We start from the raw sequence: 21,764 nt of genomic DNA, 5'->3' as shown, positions 1-21,764 counted from the left end.
TCCCCTAAGGCCTCTAACTCCCAGTAAGAAATAAGTCGCTGAGAAAGATAAATACCATATGGTCTCACTCATATGTAGAATTTAAAATAACAACAACAAACCAAGCTCATGGATCCAGAGGACAGGTTGGTGGTTTGGCACTTGCCGGCGGCAGGGGGTGGGAACGAGAAATGGGGGAAGGGGCTCAAAAGGTACGAACTCCCACTTATAAAATAATTACGTCATGAGGACGTAATGTATAGCACGGGTAACAACAGTTAATAATACCGTTTTGCATATTTGGAAGTTGTTAAGAGAGTAAGTAGGTCTTAAAAGCCCCATAAGAAATACATTTTTTTTTTTTTTGGAACTATGGTGATGGATGTTAAGTAGACTTATTGTGGTGATCATTTTGCAATATATACAAATATCAAATCATTACACCTCAATGATAAAAACTTAGTTGCCAGCGTTGGTATCTTGAGACGTTATAAAAATACCTCTCACTCATGGTGCTCTGTGTTAGTAATTTATATTTGAATACATTACTTTCTCTACATGGTGTGGAATTATGTCTTTGAATGTAATTTAATTTGTCATTCTATTAAAAAATGGAGTCTGGATTATGTGTCATATTTAGAATAGTTCCTCCCACTAAGATTATACAGCATTTTCCCCATGTTTTTTTAAGTACTGGGTTCTTTCCTGTTTTTGGTGACAAATAGTGCTGCTAACCATATTCTTGTACATGTCTTTTGTGAATGTATGTATTTTGCATTTCTATTGGGTGTAGATGGAGGAGTGGAATTGCTCGGTCATTGGGATGCATGTGTTCAGATTTGGTCTTCCTAAGTGGTTGTGCTAACAGATGTAATTTCTTCTCCTAATTCATACTGATAGGTGCACTGAAAACTGTGTTACTCAAAACTAAATGTTCTGCAGGAAACTTTTGCTTTTAAACCTCTTAGGTTTAAGGCCTTTGGCACTGTTCTCAGGTTGGGACCTTGGGATCCTACTCACTGTCTGACATGTTGGTGAATTGGCTCGTGGCCCCGGGAGCGGAGGCCTCGCTCCTCATTCCTGGCCAGTTAGTAAGAAATTCCGGCCGGGGGGTAGCATTGGGTCCCTCCTCCACCCCACGTCCCACACAGAGGGGTTTGCTTTCTCTCTTTACGGGTTTGGTGAAGGCCTAAGTAGCATCCCCATCAACCTGTTGCATAAACAAATAAAAAGATTAATGATTCTCAATTTAAAAGATTCTTGTTATGACAGGAAGTCACCACGTAAAACAAAAGTGAGGTCCCAGCAATGGGGGGCTGGAGAGATGTTTGTATATCAGTCCATTTTCTTGCCCCCCTTGCACAGTGAGTAGGGGCTCAGCATTGGCTCCTTTCCAGGCTAGAAAGGGATTCTAAGCGTCTTGATGGGTAAAGGTTTTGTTTTGTCGGGGGGGCGGGGGCAGGCAGGCAGGCGATGTCACTGATAGGAACCAGCAGGTCGTGCACAGGGCCCAAGTGGCATCTCTGAGAGGTCCCTGAGCTCAGGGCTCAGCTCAGTTTTTGGGTTTTGAGGTCTTGCTCTTGGATTTTCTTTGCCCCCCTGAGTGACCTACGGATTCTGGCCAGGCTGATAGCAGACTGACAGATCCATTTGAGTTCTGGCAGGAGGATTTGCAGAAGGGGTTCCCTTTCCAGGGATGTGAATGCCGGGGCCCTCTGCCCAAGCCCTTGGGAGGACAGATGCCATCATTTCGCAGAGCGGGCTCTCGGGCGTCCGTGTTACTATCAGAAGGCTGTTCCCTAAGCCTGCGTTGTGGACAGCAGAAGCGTAACGGCCGTGGGAGGGCCTAATCGATGGTTTTGTGAAGCCTGAAGAAGAACCCTGCCTCCTCGCCGAGGCCCTTTCCCCTGTGACAGGCTGTTTGTCCAGTGACCCAGAAGCAGAATCTTGCACAACAGATGAATGCTATTGGCTTCTTTTTCCTCCCCGAGCCCATTTTTTTTCCTTCCTAACTCACTTCCTCCCTGACACGTTCCTCGTTCTTTGGCTTTCATATCACTGATCGAAGTTACAGCGAAGGGCTATTTCTGTGGGCCTGGAGGATGACGCAAGTCCAACTTTCCAGAATTTGAAGGGTGGATTACTGTTTCAGCTGGTTTATTAAATCAGGAGCCGGGGAAGGATTTCAGTGCCTCTGAATTTTTTCCAAGTTGACTAATCTGGTCTTTGTGTTGGGAAATCAGCTTGACCCCTTTTCCCAACAGCCTTGACTGTTCTCTCTGCAGCTGCGCCACGAGGGGGAAGCCAGGCTGAGGACACGTTCTCAAGTCGTTCCCCTGCCACCCAGCTCCCACGGCATCTGCCATTCCCCTCCATCGATCTGCAATTTGTTCATCCACAGAAAGCGCAGCTTGGCTGGGAGGGAGGCCAGGACTTTCCCTGTGGCCGTCGCCTCCCGTGTCTTTAGCTCACGTTGCTCTGGCCTCCCTCAGGGGCTCCTGATGCATTTTTTGCAGCGCTGCACCATGCGGCAGGGGCGTGTGTACAGGAGAGCGGGACCCCTGAGAAAACTTGAGAGAATCACACGGTGGGGACCCCTACTCAGCCGCACTGCAGACCGCTCCCAGGCACCAGAGGGCGAGGTCGGTGGGCATTGAGGCAGAAGGTCTTTCAAGTGGAAATCCCAGAGGATGGAAGGAGATACAGCTTAGAGTGAATGGGTGCCTTCAGGGGTGTTGGCAGCTTTGTCCATGGACGGAGACCAGATACAATGAGTCGACACAGGAAACATAATACATGGGTGGAGCTGGGAGGCCATGTCCACTGGGCAGGCTAGTTTTAGAGTTAACGCAGTATTGATCCAGAATGAATCAGGAAAACCACTTGCCTCTGTTGTGGAGAATCAACCTGGCAAACCCCGTGCAATCACGGGGATGAGGTGAGAGGTCAAGGGGTGCTGACCCACAGGGAAGAGCGCTGACCGGTCCTCTCCGTGTGGCAAGTCACGCTTCAGCTCCCAAGCCCCCGGGGTGGGTCAGGGTTACATCGTAGAGAGGGGCTTGGAATCAAGCAGACCTGGGTTTTAAAGATTTTACTTACTGACTTTTAGAGAGAGGGGAAGGGAAGAAGAAAGAGAGGGAAACCTCAGTGTGAGAGAGAAACATTGATTGGTTGCCTTTTGTACGCGCCCCAACCAGGGATCAGACCCACAACCTAGAGAGGTACTCTGACCGGGACTCAAACCAGTGATGTCTGGTTTGTGAGGTGACACCCAACCCACTGAGCCACACCCGTTGGGACCAGACCTGGGTTTTGATCACAGCCCCTCCCTTCCCCGGTAAGGTATCCCCGACGCTCTGCGGGCCTCCGGTGGCACTCACACTGTGCTGTGATAATACGTCTGTTATTCCCTGCAGCCGTCGTACACAACGCCGAGTCCTGCACATCCCAACCTGCCTGTCAGCCGCCAGGTCTCTGTGGGGTGCCCTGGTTGCCCCCAGATTATCTCAGTGTGCAGTTCTGCTAATACTGTGAGAAGCATCTGGGTTGCAAAGTTGTTTGTAGTTATAACACCTACACTCAGAAACCCTGCCAGCCTCCTCCACAGTTCCTCTGTTGGGGAGAGAAACACCAATTTGTTGTCCCACTTTTTTATGCACTCACTGGTTGACTCTCATCTGTGCTCTGACTGGGGATCGAACCCACGACCTTGGCATATTGAGACAACACTCCCACCAAATGAGCTCCTTGGCCAGGGGCTTTTTTTTGTTGTTGTTGTTCTAACTTATTCTCAGGCTGACTTAAGATTCATGATGTGGGCTGGTAGCATTACCTGGAAGAAGCCACGCACATTATCAGAGCCCGCAAAGATCTGCAGGCATCTTTTGACATCCTTAGGTTCATCCGGTATTGGGGTCACTGGTCCAACTTACCACCTGGTTTAGTGTTTAGATCCTGTACCTCTCCCCAGCATCCTACTCTCACGCGCTGTCTTCTTTGAATCCACACAAATGTCCCCGAAGATGGTAATGCCGACTTGCCTGCGGCTTCTGAGTGTAGCTGTGAGGCTCCACCCCTCTCAGCCTTGCCACCTGGGAGCAGCCAGGCTGTCTCCTGGTCCAATGCGTTCTAACAGTTAACCTCAAGTCCAGGAAGATAGTCCCTGTTGGACATGCATGTATCCTTGCCAGGATCCTTAGACCCATAAGATGTATTTGGGCCCCACGTCATGATCTTGTGGTTTATAATCCTCTTCATGGTCACCAGAAACTTTTGGTGGACTTGAATTTGGGGGGCGGGGGAGTCTTCCAGTTAGTGGACACCTATGCCTATGTGTCCTAACAAAGAACCAGAGAAGCTGACCAATCCTCTTCCAGTCTCTGTGCCATCCGAGGGGATGACGAAACCCTTCTTGATGGCTGAACGTATCAACCATGTCCCAACAGCACACTTCGATTTTTGCAGCCCTGAGCACACTAAGGGAAGTGGCCGACGTCGGTCCTGTTGGGAACCCACGGAGTTGTGGCTGCTGCTGTTACTGCCACACGGCTGTGGCCCCGGTGTTTTTCCAAGTTTCCTTTCGCCCGTGGTGAGAAGCGGAGGAGAAGAGCGGAGACCTGCCACTACTTTTCACTAACGTGTGACCTGATGAGTTACCCATCTCTCCAAGTCAAATTTCTCTGTCAGTGAACTGGTACTGTTAACAGGATCTGTTTCTTAGGGTTATTGTGAGCATTTAATAAGATACGATATATTGTTTCAGGGCCTGGCACGGAACTGAGAACAAAGGTAGTTCCTATTACTGCTTTTCATGGAGTTTTTCTAATCATATCATAGAAGGATGTGGCTCATGATTCATCTCATTTTTAGAAGAGCTGCCCCTCCACCCACAGATCACACAGGCAGAACATACAAATCACACCCCAGAAAAGCACCTTCGTTTTTGCCAACTCTCAGCAGGGAAACTGAGCAAAAAACTTCCTCCCCTGGCTGAGCTGGAATATAACGTTGCGTACCTGGATACAGAGGAGAGGTCCAGACCTTTAAGACGACATGACATTTCTGTGGGCCTGTCCAGTTCAGTCCAGGCTGACCTGAGTTAAAATGGGCTCGTTTGACCCAGCGAGGTGTCAGAACAACGCGTCTCTCTTAGAGTCATTCGTGGTGTTCCGTTTCGCTGAGGTTTTCTGCCCTCCTTGTCTGTGACAGCTTGCCTGGCAACTTGAGCCTGCCCTGCCCACGGTTTGGCCCTTCGCCACTTACCTTGTGATTACCATCGGAGCAACAACTCCTGTCTGAACCTACACCCTCTCCCCTACGCACCCCAGTTTAATCACACCTGACCAGCCAACCCTGCACGGTCGGTCTCCTGCAGAGCCTCTCGCCCAGACAGCTCCCGCCGGCTGGCCCGTCGCCCCTTGGCACCTCCAGAGGAAGGGACCCTGTAGACTGACCAGTTCTCGGCTGTCACCCGTGAGAAGCTAGAAGCGTTTTCGGCAGTAAGCTTATCTGAACTCCTCATCTGAAGGATCGGAGCAGCCTTCCATCAGCCCATGAGGGATTTGAGTCCAAGATAAGAATTGAGAATGCATAACCGGTGGAGGTTAAGACCAGGGTTAGATGAAGCTGGGTTTGATACAGCCTGTGCAAGACAATGCTTTATTTGTCTTCCCAGCACCCGACTTAGGGAGGCCTTTCTGCTTCCAGGCCTTTCCTCTTTTGATTTTTGATTCCATATGTTCCCTTTTCTTTGGGTTTGGCTCAAGTGAATTTAAAAACACACTGGGTGATGACGACATGTGGAACGTTCTTTGTTCCATCAGGCGGTTGCTCAGTGGTTGATTGTGGGCTTCGGCCGTAGGTGGGCCTGGCCGTGGCTATCGCTCTGCGCTTCTTTAGCTGGGTGATTGGGGGGAAGGGCTCTGCTCCGGCCACTCTGGCCTTCGTTCTGCTCGCGGAGCACGCAGTTCTCCCTGAGAGTCTTTGCATGTGCTGTCCCCTCTGCCTGGGACCCTCTTCATCCGGAGATTCTGAGGATAGTTTCTTCTCCTTGTTCAGATCTCAGTTCAAACGTCATGTGGGATAGATCTTTTCTGACCGCCATTTCTGAAGGACCTACCCACTTTGGTCACTACTGCATTGCCTTTTAAGAGCTTCTTCAGAAGCATTTGTCCTATTTGCTTGTTTCGCATCTGTCATCCTCAAGGAGAACAAAAACTTTGGGACAGAAGAGCAAGACCTTACCCGTCTCATTTACCACTCAATTCGTGGAGCGTAGAATCATGCCTGGCACACACACAGGAAGTTTTTAGCATTTACTGCATGAACCATTGACTTAGCATCTCTAAGAATGAGTTTCTCTACCTGTAAAATGGAGGTGATCGCACCTCCCTATAGTGAGGAGGATTATATGAGAAATATAATCCAGTTAGTGAGTTAGTGAGGATTAGTGAGGATTATATGAGAAAATGTTTGCTAAGTGCTGAGCGTGATGCTGGGCGTATAGTAAGTGTGCAATAAACACTGGCCTCAGTTATCAGTATTTCTACCTGCAGCCCCCCTCCCCGCAAGGTTATAAGCTCCTCTAGGCTACAGATTATGTCTTTTTTTTGTATAATTCATATTGCTACAACTATAGCAGAGGGTCAGTAAAACAGTCCAAATGAAACAAAATTTCCTTTTAATAAACCAAGGCTTCAAAGAAATGCAATGGAAAACACACGAAATCCAGCCCAGCTCATCTTTTCCACTCAACCCATGAGCCCTGTTTCCATACTGTCCTGTCCTGGGAGGGTCAGGGGACCAGGTGACTGTCCCTGTGTGGAGTCAACCAGGGCACCTGAACATCTGATTTCACTTGTGTGCTCACTGGTACATTTTTTCCACTAGGCTGCATGTACTTCGATTCTTACTTATAGTTGTATCCTCAGTGACTGCCTCTGCTTCCTGGCACTCAGTGTTGAAGTGTCAAAGGACAGGAGAGGGGTAAAGGGACAATGGCATAGTAATTAAGGGTGTAGACTCTGGGCGCCTGGGTTCAAACCCTAGCTTCTGCCACCCACCTGCTGCGAGGCTTCAGGCAAGTTACTGAAGCTCTCTGTGCCTCAGGTTCCTTATCCATAAAATGAGGATAGCAAAGTACCAACCTCACACTTCTTGTGGCCGTTACACATAACGTTCTTAAAATCGTGTCTTCAGTTCTGTATGTGGATCTCATTTTGCGTAGATGTGCCCCAGGCAGTCCTTGGCTCATAACAGACACATTCGGTAGTGTTTATTGATGAAACTGAAAAGTTGTATGTGAACTGAAATTCTTAATTTTTAAAAGAGATTTTATTTATTTATTTGTAGAAAGAGGGAAGGGAGGGAGAAAGAGAGGGAGAGAAACATCAACGTGTGTTTGCCTCTCATACACCCCCAGCTGGGAACCTGGCCTGCAACCCAGGCCTGTGCCCTGACTGGGAATCAAATGGGCGACCCTTTAGTTTGCAGTCTAGCACTCAGTCCCCTGAGCCACACCAGCCAGGGCTGAATTGAATTTTTTGTAAACAAAAGCATATCTAAAAGGACAGGGAGAATTTGCTATAGTTGGTCCTTTATAATATGTATAAACATGTCTCGATTGATTTTTTTCCAACTTTATTCTACTAGATCTGGTAAATGTGAAGTATGTTGGAAAATTGATCCCCCTTCCCCAAATCAATTTAAAAGCACTTTCAGAGAACAAATTATTTTTAGAGAGAGAGAGAAAAAAAAGAAAAAAAAAAACACTTCAGTGGTTACAGCTTGGAGACTTATCTTGAAGTGAAAATTCTCTCCAACCAGATAATACTCTCCTTTTTTGGTTTTATAGTTTCCTAAGTTTATTTTCTCTGTGCATCTTTTTAAAGCTTTCTCTGGGCCTTAAGTAGAACAGTAAAAACCAAGTCCAGCCAAGACATTTAAAAATGTTACTCCTCCTCAATCTATATTGGCCAAAAATAGGGGTGCAATAGAATGTTCTCACTATCAATTAATAACTGACTTCAGGGTCAGACATAACTATTTCTAGAAGAGAGCAACGGACTCCGAATGGGGTTTAAATGGGGGTACAGAAAACCTTCTGGTTAGTTTTTTTCTCTCTAACTGGGAAAATTTTTTTCATAGTAGTAACATGATTGAAGTCATTTAATACCCGATTGGTAGTGAAACACTGTATGCTGAGCTAAACAGAATATCAGGAACTTTAAGAGTTGGCCCTTTCCCCAAAGGAAATTTGGCCACATCCCTAGAAAACCAGTGTGTTTTTCACGGGTACCCTTGAAATGTATTTGAATAGATCCCAAATTAAAAAACGGTTTTAAGATGACTAGGGCTCTGTCCGCTCTGGCCTAACACAGGGCGTGTGAACAGAGATCAGGAGGAAGTGCACGTAGCTGCCCTCACGCTGGGGGGCAGAGGCCACGCACCGCAGGCTCCACGACGGCCAGCGGCCTCTGCGAGCCTTCGCTGTTTGAGAGGGCCTATTCTCAGGATTTTAGGCTAGATTCCTCTTGCTTGCTAAGAGTGACGCCTCCGTTTAGCTTTAAAGAAATCTCACTGAGGGGGGTTTCTTCCTTTTCAAACGCTGCCCCGCGGCGATGAATCCAGCTCTTGCAGAGGCCAGCCATCGGAAAGGCCCGCTTTCCGTCTGCACCCCAGCAGCGGGCCTGAATTCCATCGCTCCTTGCACCCTGACTCCACCAGGACTTTTGTAGCTGTTTGTGAGGTGGTTTTGGGTGCGTGGCGGGGGAGGTAAGGAGCATAAGCCATGGCCACGGGGTTGGAAAAAAGTACAGAACACCGGCCGTTACGCACTTAATCGTGTCCCCCCCCCACCAAAGTCATAGGTTGACGCACCAGCGCCCCTCCCCCCCACGTTGTGTGATGGCATTTGAAGGCGGGGCCTTTGGAGGATAACTAGGTTCAGGTGAGGTCATGAAGGTGGGGCGCTCCCGATGGAATTAGTGCCCTTGAAAGAAGAACCGCCAGAGCGCTGGCTTCCTTTTCCTCTCTCTGCCACGTGAGGGTATGATGCAGCCTGTAAGCTCGGAGGAAAGCCCTCACCAGGGAACCCAATGGGCTGGCCTCTTGATCTTGGGCTTACCAGCTCTAGAACTGTAAAAAATAAATTCCTGGAGCACAAGCCACCTAGTCTATAGCCTATGATATTTCGTCACAGCCATCAGAGCTGACTGAAGCCCTGGCTTTAAGCATATGAGCTACAGACAAGTGAATAACTCATTCATTTAAAGATTTTATTTACTTATTTTTAGAGGAAAGGGAAGGAAGGGAGAAAGAGAGGGAGAGAAACATTGATGTGAGAGACATATATTTATCTGTTACCTCTTGCACGCCCCCAACTGGGGACCTGGCCCACAACCCAGGCATGTACCCTGACTGGGAATTGAACCAGTGACCTTTGAGTTCACAGGCTGGCACTCAATCCACTGAGCCATACCAGTCAGGACAATAACTCATTCATTTAATCACTCTTTTGTTAATTCAACTATTCATTCTATGACTACGTCCTGGGCCCCAGTTTAGGGACTGAAGGGACAGTGGTAAAGAAGGAAGAGCAGAAGTCCCTACCCTATGGCTTACCATCTTGTAGGAGAGACAGACATTAACTGAATAACACTAGTAACACAAACCCGTCTAAATATGCAGGGGTGACACATGGCATGAAGGTGAGGTCGTTGAGGTGGAGAAAGCATGTAGGGCAAAAGGGACAGAGAAAAGATGGTATGGCTGAGCCTCGGAGGGAACGTGGCACTTGCGAAGGCTGGAGGACGGGCAGGGGCAGGCACTCACGCGCCTGAAGGCAACGTCACGGAGGGCCTCGCAGCCAGGGTGTCTGTGGTCGGGTCCGTGGGAGGCGGTGGCAGCTTGAACAGCGTGATGAGGTGGCAGAAGACGGGGAGTTTGAAGAAATATTTAAGACAGAAAGGACAGGGCTTGACTAGATGTTGGCAAGGAAGGAGAAATAGAGTCCAGCATGAGTTTTCAATTTCTGGCTTGAGAAAGTGGTTGAACACTCGTGCCGTTCCCCGAGACAGAAAAGAGTGGAAGAGGACCAGGGCTGGGAAGAAGGACCACGCATGCGGGGCTAGCCGAGCTGCGCGGGCAACGCGGTGAGACAGCCCAGAGGAAACGCCAGCAGGCGGGCGGACGCGGCGGGATGTGGGTATCTAGCACCGTTCCGTAGAACTTTCTGTGATGGTGGAAACAGTCTGTATCTACACTGTCTAATACTTTAGCTTCTCCCCACATGTGTCAGTTGCACTGGCCACATTTCAAATGCTCAATAGCTATATGTGTCTCGTGACTTTTGCACAGGATGGTGCAGTTCTAGAGCCCAGAGAAGAGGTCTGGATTGGAAATATAAAAATGTGACCCCGGTGTACGTGACAGTTAAGAGCGTGGATGAGACTGTCCGGGAACAAGGTAGTGACGGCAGGAGGGAATGGCTAGCGTTGAGCCCTGAGGGCAGGCAGCATGTACGGGCTGGTGAGGAAGAGGGAAGCCTCCAAGGACACAGTGGAAGGCGGTCAGGGGGCAGGGGAACCATGAGCGCGTCATCCTAAATGTCAAGGGAAAAGAGTGTTTGGAGAAGGAAGAATGAGTAACAGCTATGTGCTCCTGGAAGGTCCAAGTGGATGAGGACTGAACATGTTCGTTGCAACAGGGTTACAGAGGTCACTGGTGACTTCAGCAAGTGCTGCCGCAGACGGGGGGCGGGGGGGGGGGGCACAGCCGGGAGGCAGACTGGGTGCGTGAGAGGGAACTGAGGGAACGGAGAGAGAACTGACAATAGAACATGAGAACTCACGAGCTCCTTGGGTCGAAAAAGCAAGGCGTGGCTTCAGCCAAATCAAGGTCCAGTCAATAGCATAGTAGACAGATGTCCTCAAGGCACTGGATTTATGCTGCCAAGTCACCAAGGTTGGACCTTTGTCATGGATATGGGGAGGTACACATCTGTTGGTCCTCCTTCCTGCCCCACCCGTCTTGGAGCGTGGGTATGAGCTAGACCACGGCGGGGTCGGAGGCCATGTGAACAACATGGTATCCCAGCAGAAACAGAAAGAAATCAAAAGCATTTCTTTTTAACTTAAAAACAAACAAACAAACATTTTACTAACTAGAATTTAGAGCGAACACAAGAAGACAGAAAAGGATCCTGAAACCTCCATGGACTACTCACCATCTGGCCCCAAAAGGCTTTGGCCTTCAATCCTGCCCCGTCCATAGGCCCGTCCACTTTGACTGAAGAGTTCTAAGCATGGGCTTGATTATATTTCTGCTAGAAAGATCATGCTTGTTGCTTGGTAGAGCAGGAGTCAGCCGACTTCCTCTTTAAAGGGCCGGAGAGCAAATATTTTAGGCTCTGCAGGTCGTAACAGTCTCTATCACAGCTACTCGGCTCTGCTCTTCTAGTGTGAAAGTGGCCAAAGACCACCTGTGCATAGGCGGGTGGGACTGTGTTGCAATAAATTTGCACGTAAGGACACTGAGGTGTAACTTTCATGCAATTTTCATGTCACAAAACATTATTTTTCTCCTGATTTTTTTTCTCCCCACCCATTAAAAAATGTAAAAATTGCTTTTGCTTAGAGGCAATACAAAAGCAGGAGGAGAGCGCCATTTGGCCTGGAATTTGCCAGCCCTGAGGTGGAAAAAATTAGAGGGAGCGAGACTGGCTGCAGAAGACCCTCCTGAGGCTATCGCAGGAGTCAGGATCAAAACCTGCTCTACTAGCAGAGAGAATGGAGCATGTTAGTTAAGTGCCATCAATTCTACATTTAGTGAGTGCTTGCTATGCTCTAGGCATCGTGTTAGGGCTGAAGATACACCAATAAACAAATCATGCATAGTTTCTTTCTTTCTCTCTTTCTTTCTTTTTTTCTTTCTTTCTCTCTCTCTTTCTTTTTTTTCTTTCTTTCCTTTCTTTGCCATAGGGTCTAGTTGGTGAGACAGATCTTTTTCTTCCCTTTATCATATGATAAATGCCATAATAATTAAATTTATATCTATCTATCTATGGCTATGGACTAAAGATGAGCTATTGATTAATTCTGTTTGAGAAACATCAAACATGACTCCCAAGAATGACCTTTAGTAAAGAGAGAAAGAGTCATACGATCTGAGGAGGAACCAGAGTATCCAAGGACGACCTTCAGGTACGCACTTCAAAGATGAGTAGAAGCTTACTGTTCAGGATAAGGGGGAAGGAGTTCAAGGCCAAGCAGAAAGCATGGATACACACAAGGAGGCCTGAAACTCAAGCTTCTGCCTCATCTCTCTCTCTTTTGAATTGCTGCCAGCTGGAGGGGAATGTAGGAGAGAACGGAATAAATTGGCAGGTTAAGAAACCTGTAAAAATAGAGCACCTGCTGTTTCTAGGGACAGGGTAACTGGTGAAACATTAAATGGTCCTGCGTGATGCAGGCCTGGCCACATCTGCCGTCTCCCTTACAACCCCCTCCGTGTTCACTCAGCTCCGGGCACACCGGCTCTGCCCTTTCTTTAAAATGCTACACCCTCCTGGCCCTTTGCCCTCGCTGTTCCCGCAGCCTGGAGCCTGTCCCCTACTTCACTTCATGGCTCAGACACCTTCTCTGACCACCCTATCTAACATAATCTGACTCTCTTCGGTTTCCCTAGTGGCTTCCCCTTCCCCGCATTGTGCTTATTGTTACTCCATTCGTTTGTTGTCTAGCCACCCCTCCCCCCCACTAGAATATAAACTTCACGAAGACAGAGTCTTTGTTGTGTTGACAGCGGTGTCTCTAGAGTCTAGACTCGTGCCTGGCAACATACAGGCACACTAGAGTATCAGTCAAATAAGTCAGTGGGAGGGAAGGAGAGAGGGAGGCAGGATGGGGGAGGAGGTGGGGGGAATGAGCTGCGGGAGTGAAAGCCCCTGTGGCCTGTTTTATGGCGAAGGAAGGCGGGAATTGATCTTTTGAAAGGAGAGAGGGACGCAAGGTGTGGAACATCCGTGGGAAATGGGGAGAAAGTTGGGAACTCAAATGTCTGAACTCAAGCCCAACAGATAGTAATTAACCGTGTGCCTGGGGGGGAGGTGAGGTCCAAAGAGAAGCAGCGCCCCACCCAGCTGGTGGTAATCTGGCCTCTTTTCCTTGGGGTCAAATGCAGAATTACAGAGCAGGGGGAAGCAGGAAGCAGGTCCCTAGACCCACTAGGCCGGCAGGGGCGGAGGAAATGAAGAAGGAAAGTGAAGCTTGGAAGGGAGAAAACAACCCATCCAAGAGCCTTCAGTGAATGGCACAGAGTTTGAGGAATGAGACCAAAGCTTAGACAGGGTTTTTTGTTGTTGTTGTTTGGTCCATGCTTCTATGGTTTAAAAAAAAAAAAAAAAAAAGGAGAAGAAAACAAAACCCTCAACATACACATACCTGCTCTTTGGCAGCAGGGAATTCTCATTTGGCCGGAGGTGAGTTTCGGGACAGGGTGCCCGCTGTCGTCCTTTTTTCCTTCCCTGTCCTCAGGCAGGTCACTTGTGAAACAGGCCGTAGAGAAATAGAAGGGACCGTCTTATTCCGAGTGCTCTCTCCTTGCTTCTACATCCACCCTAATTGTTTTATTAATAAGCCAGGGCTGCCAATGCTCATACTAGATAGAATTTACTTCTGTGTGCGGTTGCTTCAGTTTTCGGGTGGTAAAGAGAGGTGTTTTTTATTGTCGAGAACAGGGGAGGCTCAGGGACTGATATCCAGAATTCTTCTCTGAGATTTCCTTATAGTAAGAAAACAACGAAAACCAGTGGAATATGAAGTTGGTTTTTGGTGCTAAATAGTCCCTTTATGAGCTGCAGGTTGGCAAAAAAGGAGTCTTGTTTTCCACAAAAAATTAAGATTCTCCAACTTAACACGACTTCTTCTTCCCAACAAATTGTTTCACTTCTTATCATTATACCTGGTAATGTATGTAATTATTAATTATTAGTATAGTTAGCTGTTGGTTTTAAGGTCCATCCAGCTTTTGTTTGGTTCATTGACGTATCTCCAGCACTTAGAAGAATATGCGGCACAGGGTCGGTATTTGATGAATATTTACTGAACCAGTGAAGGGATAAATTCCCTTTACTTAACACAGGAGAATTATCTTAAACGAACTAGACTTTAAAGCAGGGTTTTGGAGAATTCTGAATTGTAAATAAATTAGCCGTGGCTGGGTATTTCCCGATGCGTTACAGGGAGGGTGCTGTGGGAAGTTCGGTGGAGAAGCCGGTAAGGGTTTGTTGGACAAGCAAATAACTGCCCATCCTTGCAGCTGGGTGAATCCGGGGGCTTTACTCCACGATTTAGACTCTCAGCGAAAAGGGATTCCGAGTGAGGCTCCCCGACGATTTTACCAGAAGAGCTCCTGGGGCGAGGGTTCCGGAGTCTGACTCCCAGGAAGGCGGCAGAGGTGCCAGAACCAGCCCTCCTCCTCCGCCAGGCTGGCCACGGCGGGCTCCCGGGCCTGGCTCCCGCCCCCTACGAGGAGGAGCTCAGGAAAACCAACATATTCCTGAGCAGCGGAAAAGCAGCTCCTTGCAATGCTGCCTGACATATTTTGAACCGTTTTGCGGGGCTTTATTTATTATTTTTATTGTGGTAAAATATGCATAACATTTTTTTTTAACCATTTGAGTCATTTTTCAGTGTACTTTTGGTAAATTACGGAAAGTCACAGGAGTTTAAAACTAGAATCTGGGCCAGGGCTATTGAGATGAAAGGCAGGGAGCGCCTTCCCCCGCGGCACCCCCGGAATGTGCTGGGGGCTGAACCTCCGCCGCCAGTCTTCATCTCGTCGGACGGGGCGGCCCTCGCCGCTTGCCGGGAGAGCAGTCATCCCGGCGGGCACGTCCTCCCATGAGCGGCCCATCGCTCCGGCGGAGCCCGGCTGCCAAGGGGGTGGGCACAGTCGGGGCGCCGAGGCACGGCCCGGGGATCCCGAAGACCAAGTGTCCAACCCTTTGCACAGTTGGAAGCTGCAGTGGAGGTGACTGCCCTCTGCTCCTCGGGTGTCCCGTGGCTCCTCCAGGAGGCGCGCGTCCCCGTCGCCCCGCCGCGCGCCCCCGACTGCACCTCTTCCGCTGCAAAGAAAGGAATGGGCGCCGGTTCCCGGCCCGGGCGCGCGCCCGCCGCTCCGCCTCCCTGGCCGCTCGGGCCCGCGCAGGCGCGCGCGTTGCCGTCCCCGCGCCTCCCTTGGGGAGCGGAGGGGCGGAGCCGGCGCGGGCCGGGAGGGGGCCAGGCCCCGGGTTTAGTTGATCTCGGAGCGGAGGAGGGAGCCCTGCGGTCGCGAGCGCGGAGAAGACAAAGCCGCGTCCGGGGCCTTGCGGCGGTTGGGGCCGGGGCTCGGAGGCGCCCCAGCTCGCGGGGAGGGCTGTGCGGACCCGTGCGCCGCCCCGCCACCACCGCTGCCTCCTTGCAACAGGTCCACCGCCTCCAGGGCTGCCTCGCTCTGTGCTCCCCTCCCCCGCGCTCCGCGACCCCCGCGGCGCCTCCGCTCGGCTCCGGGCCGCCCTCGGCCACCCGCTTCGATGCGGTTCGGGTCCAAGATGATGCCGGTAAGTGGGCAGGTGGGCTGGGGCCGGGACGTCGGGCCCGGAAGTGTGTGGGGTCGCGGGCGGGGGTCCCCAGCCGATCCGGGGCCTGAGCCCGCGTGGCGGGGGCCGGTGTGTTGCGAATCTCGGGGAGCGGCCGCGGCTCCGCGCTGCGGGTTCCCACCCCGAGCCACGGCCGGCGGGCGGGAGCGGGGAGACCCTGCGCGGGAGGAGGGTCCCCGCAGCGGTTTCAGAGCAGCCACTCAAACTTTTCTTTTTCTCTCTGGCTGGATCCTGACTTTTTGCAGTTCTTGAAGGTCAAAACCAGGGAAGCCGGGAATCTTAACTGCTTTTGTCTTAAAAACAAAATCAAAACCAAACAACTTTTCGTTGGAGTGGAATATACGTAGTGAAAAGGAGTGCCCTTGCTTTTTTTTAAATTGAATTTCGATCTTGGGACCTGCTGTAGCAGCAAAGCCGCTCTGTGTCTTTCTGGAAAACTGGTTTTAAAAAATGCAATCGCACCCCTTTGGATCGCAGTAAAACGCCTGTGCCTGCTCGCTCTAGAGGCTCAGTGAGTTCCTCCTGGGCCCGCGGGCTTCGGACGTGGCCACCAGGCCACAGGTGTACTGCGGGCTTGATGCATTTTTGAAATGCCTCTTCCGCCACCGGCCACACAGTCTGGGAGGCTTCAGTGGCTACTGCAGACTTGGTGTGGTGCGTTTTCTCGAGAAAAGTTGTCCTTGCGCCCCTCCCACGGAAGCAGGATCGTCTTGGAGTTTTCTCAAGGCTTCATTTGTTCAAACAAAGAAGCAACGTTCACTTTTACACAATCTGCGGAGCGGCGCGGCCGCACAGTTTGTTTCCGTGCAGTCACAGAGGCAGAGTGGAATTATTCTGTCCCCTGGTCCCCTCTACTTGTGTCATGGGAACGTGTCCTAAACTTTCATGTAGGGAACAGACTGAATTTATTGGACTCGATAATTGAGTTTAGATAGTTCGGGATCTTTTGTCCTGCTAGGAGTCAAGGAACGTGAAAGAGTCGATAGCAGTGTGTGCCCTAATTTAGTATAATGCCTGGTTATGAAGTTAGGTTTGTGATGGGAACGTCCACTAGATACAGACAAGAGAAAAGCGGGAAGGAGTTTGCTGTTAAAATGTTTATTCCTGGGATTTACATTTGTTTGCCTCAGCGTGACTCTTGTTGGCTGGCTGTGAATTTTTCCTACAAATAGGAGCAAGACAAGTGTTGGTTGTTGCAAATGATTTCTTCCTTAAAGATCAGTTTTATTTCAAGATACCCTTTAGGTATCTTAACCCTTCTGCTGCCTCCTCCCCAACCGCATACCAAATCATCAGACTTTGTGAAAAGTTTTGTAGCTCTTGGGACTATCTTGAATTTTGCAGGGTGGTTCTTTCTGATGGCCTTTCTAATGCCAGGGCAGGATTTTAATGGAGAGGCTGGCAGTATGGTGTGCTGGCGTGCCTGCCGCCTTGGAAGCCAGATTACCACTCAGTATCTGCTCGGCTGCTACCTCTGCGACCGTACGCCTTTTTTCTTTTTTAATGATCTGTTCCTCAGTTTTATCATCTGTAAAATGGGGATAATAATAGTACTGAGTCCTTAGGGTGGTTGTGAGGATTGGAATTACTGGTTACGAGGTAACTAGTTCAGTGCCTAGCTCAGAATAGATGCTAGGTAAGAGCTTCTCCTGAATTTACAACATTGGTTAGATTGAGATTTTTTTATTCTTGCAAAACGTAAACATAGGAAAATAGATTTTCATTTAGTAAGCCCATGTTATATGTATCTTTATCCTATAATATTTTGGGTACTTGCAAATAGAACTGTTTTCTTAAATATATTTCTCACCTCTAGCTTCTAATATGGATTTTATTTTAGCACTGAGTGAGGTTTCGAATTTCCTTTGAAAAACCTAACTGATTTACCAGGAAAACCATTATGTTTCCTACAAGAAAATGGACAGTGTCGGAATGTAGACAGTTGCCTTGATATGCTATTTTGTTGTGGTGGGGAAATGAACTTAATATCAGAATGAGCACTTCAACCATTTTGAAGTGTACGGTTCTGGGCCATTAAAAGTGCATCCTTTGGCTCGCTTCTAAAGGCATTCTGCAGGGAACAGTTTGCCATGTAGGCTGCATCGTATTAAAAATGTGCAAATAAATTGTGTTGATGTGTTTTCTCACCCAGCGGTAGAAAATCAAGTGATTTTTCTTTCATGTGGGACTTGAAGTGATAATTGGACCCAAAACCAGAAGGGGAAGGTGCGTGTTAGCAGGCTAACTAAAAATAAGGAGACAGCACGGAGAGTCCCAACAGAGGTAATGAGGGGCGCCGCGGAAGGGGGTGCGCTGCCCCGTCACGCTCAGACACCTGCCGGAGTGGGTGCCGCTGATTCTCTGCTGTTTCCACAACTTGGCGAGGAGACACTGCTTAATCTTTCATGCTTGACACCTTGTTTTTCTTCATTAAACAAGGGTTCATTTGCAGTTTGAGACCATGGCTTTTTAGGGAGCCAGTTTCATTGCACTTCATTATCAAAGAGAAATAATTATTAAAAGCAAAATCTCTCAGCGACTTAAAATTGTATCAGGTATCTTTTTTTCATTACCGTCATGTTGTGATGTGTTACAGTCAAACAATATTTGATGAAAGAGCTTAGTTAACTCTAAAAGCCTTCACTGTTCTTTGTAGGTACGATTTTATAAAGACTTCTGTTTTTACCTCTGCTGAAAAAGTGAATTAAGAAAGCCTGCACACACAGTACCCTGCGGTGCCACACTGGGGCCCTGGGACTTGGGTGAGCCCGTATCGCTCAGCAGCAGGTGGTGGATATCTGGCATTTATGTCCAGTGATGGTGGAAATGCTGTCCCGCGCGGTAGGCACCGTCTGCCACTACTGCAGTGGAAGTGCGACTCCCGGGACTGAGGAGCTGACCATTAAACGTGTTTAATTTTAATTATACCCACACGGCCACGGGTGTCCGGCCGCCCCTGCACTGGCAGAGCGGTCAGTTTGACAGAGTGGCACCGAACAGCGTAGTTTGGCAAAGAATAACTTCCATTTGATCGCTTATTTGCAGCTTCGTGTTTACATTAACACTCTAAAATGAAGCAATAATGGGTTGTTTATCTGTAATGCATTGGAGAATGGGTTTTCTCATGATTTAATTTGGTGTTCTATTTAAGCCAATTTCATCATAAAGCTGTAATACAGATAATATTTTTAAGAAAAGAAGAGCTTATTGTAAAAAGCTCCATTGAACTGGTCATGATTTAATTTTTAAACTTATGGCATTTTATCTTTCAGTGCTAACGAGGTTCCAGCATCGTTTGTAGTTATTCCATGATACTGTATAGCGATAGCTGATGATGTGTGCTTCTGATTTTGGGAACCTAGGGCAAAAAAACCCCCCAAAAACAAAAAACCCAAAAATGGGATGTTGCAGTAGCCCCTTTAGAAGTTTGACACCTGGTTGGTTGGATTGCTCTATTTCTAAAGGTAACAACTGTGCAGCTTGTTCAGTTCTACCAACCAAGGGCATTCTGCTTAAATAGTTATATTATTGTCATGTAAAAGTCTGGTTTTATTTGTACATATTTTCCCAACTGAAATTCTGTTTTGAAATTAAAAAGCTTTCAAGCTACAGCTTTGCAATATTGTATTTCTGTGACTGTACCATGTGCTGAAAGAATTCTTTTTTTTGTGGTTGAGTAGTAATTTAGCAAGTTAGCCTAGGTTTTATTCCCGAATAAAATTTAAGGTAGATTCTCTATGGAATTGTAATTCCCACAGGCTGCTAAACAAATCATGTATTTGAAAAAATGTGCAAAGGATCTCACATGTCATGTGCTATAGTGAAAGTTGTTGTCTTGGGACTTCTGCTATATTAATTAAAAGCTGAAGAGCATTTAAAAATTTCTGTAGTTTTACCTGTTCCAGAAAAAAACAAAATTAGACTTTATGAGGAACAGCACAAGCGTACAGCTGCTTATATTTTAAAATTTAGTGTAGAATAATCTGGAGAGGGCATGGAGGGTCATTTAAGCAGCTGCTGTCCAGGAGGAAGTGTTTCTCTCCCTCTTCATGTCCCCAGCCCCCCAACAGTGACAGGAAAAACAATAAAACAAAACCTCTCTTTTCTGGGGCTTTTAAAGAAAACTGTAGACCTTTGTCTCCTGGTAATCTACCATAGCGTGGCACTGCGTAAAACGTCTTCCTAAAGCCACCTGAACACTGAGCCCTTCTTCAGCGAAGATAGGGTGACTACGTGCTGATAAACATTGTTATGATTTGCCTTATGTGTTATAAACCTCTCACCAACCTTCTCTACCAAGTATCTCAAAGAATAAGAAGAGCGGGATGCAAGAGGTTAGGAATCCAGAGTGTTCTCTCAGCTCCTGCCACTTTATCAAGTCAAACATTATTGAAATACTTTTAGTTTGAGGGCGTGCTAGGTACTGAACAGAATATTTTCTCTGTAATCAGAAGTAATTGGGAAAAGAAAACGTAGATGACAGACTGGGTATGAAATGTATACTTATTGTTGGAGTGGCAGGTAAGACATTAGCATTTTACTTCTCATGGGGAGAGCCAAGGAATTTTAGTCAATAGGCGATCCTTCAGGAGCTCTGAGTATTAAGGAGGCAGCGATTCTTAAAACACTTGGCGTACTATCATATCAAAAGAGAATTATCACAGAAATGCTAACGCTGACTGCGGTTCGATCCGAGTGCAGGAAAAGACATGGTCTCCACTTGCTGCTTCAGGGCTGTCTGTGTAGGAAGGGCAGTGGTTCCATTTAATCAGATGAACTTACTGGGACTAAACTAGGAACTGACGTGGAATGATAGCACGTTCAATCATTGTTCTTCATGCTTCCCCCTCAACCTGTTGATTATTTTCGGATGGCCTTTTGGGGACAGCATCTGTTCAACAAGTGTTTGTGGACATCCACTGTGGTCCAAGCATTGTTCTAAGTGCCATGGATACAGGAAAGAATAAGACCGTTTTCAAGGACCTTACCGTTCATGAAGCTCAGTCGGGGGCAGGTGGGGGAGGGAGTTGGAAAATAAAAAAAGGAAACACGAGAGTGGGGTTGAAGTGGCAAAATGGACCTGGGATGGCCAGGGAAGTGACAGTTCAGCCACGATCTGGATGCCCCGGAGGAGCTGGCTGGGGGGACCTCCGTGAGCGGCATTGCCAGAACGCAGAGTTCCTGGGCACAGGCCTGGAGGGCGCGCGCAGGCCGGTGAGCCTGGGCTTGGTGGCTCGGGAGAGGGCAGGTGCTGAGGAGGAGAGAGGTGCAGCAGGTAGGCTTTCCTGGGCGGGGCAGAGAGTGTAGGTGTCCTGGGAGGGGTGTGGTGGCCCCGGAAAGAGTTTTAAACAGCGAGTGTCATCATCTGACTGATTAGAAAAGGTCACTCTTGCCCTGGCTGGTGTGGCTCAGTGGATTGAGCCCCCACCTGTGAACCACAGGGTCTCTGGTTCGATTCCCAGTCAGGACACATGCCTGGGTTGCAGGCCAGGTCCCCAGGGGAGTGGTGCTCAAGAGGCAACCACACATTGATGTTTCTCTCCCTCTTGTTCTCCCTCCCTTCCTCCCACTCTAAAAATAAATAAAATCTTTTTTTTTTTTTTTTTTTTTTTTTAAAAAGGCGAAGGTCCCTCTTGCTGTGTGGAGAATGTGTTGTGGAGGTGCTGGGATGAAAGAACTGGGAGAGGTGGGAGGACTCGGGGGACCACGCCTGCTGCAGGCAAGGCTCCAGGAAGCCACCTGAAGTGGACAGAAGTGTTACCTGATCCCACCAGCGGCCTGGCCGACGGAAGGAGCTGGTTGTGAACTCAGTGAACACAGCTTGTCGCTTGTTCTAAACATCTAGAGAGAAGAAACAGCTATACCTGCCCAGGGTTGGGGGCAAGCCCAAGGCAGGGACAGGGGAAGAGGACTCCCATAGCCCCAGGCTCCTCTGCGGGACTGAGGAGACGCCAAACTGTGTATATCCTTCGCGAGCTCTGAAGGGCTTGAGAGAAAGCCGCCTTCTGTCACTGTGGCTCTTTGAGACTGAATAGAACATGCCAGGCTTCTTAAGGAGCCATGACCTAAAACTGCTTTACACTCAGCATACTCTTAGCCACATGGCCGTACTGCCTTGGAAACTTCTGAAGCTTTCATCTAAAAGTCC

General features: G+C 48.5%; 1 protein-coding gene across 1 annotated transcript in view; it reads left to right on the top strand.

The window, feature by feature from the left end:
• Positions 1-15,272: 15,272 nt before the first annotated feature.
• The window catches only part of TP53BP2 (tumor protein p53 binding protein 2), a 49,381-nt gene continuing 42,889 nt past the window's right edge, over positions 15,273-21,764 (top strand). Inside the window, exon 1 of the mRNA XM_054576635.1 lies at positions 15,273-15,577. Coding sequence (XP_054432610.1) covers positions 15,551-15,577 — 27 coding nt within the window. The 5' untranslated portion in view covers positions 15,273-15,550. The remainder of the gene's footprint in view (positions 15,578-21,764) is intronic.

This window comes from Pteronotus mesoamericanus, unplaced genomic scaffold (genome assembly GCF_021234165.1).
Source record: "Pteronotus mesoamericanus isolate MK-2021 breed Mesoamerican mustached bat unplaced genomic scaffold, CSHL_Meso_final contig_347, whole genome shotgun sequence".
NCBI lineage: Eukaryota > Metazoa > Chordata > Mammalia > Chiroptera > Mormoopidae > Pteronotus > Pteronotus mesoamericanus.
This window is presented reverse-complemented; position numbering and strand designations above follow the sequence as displayed.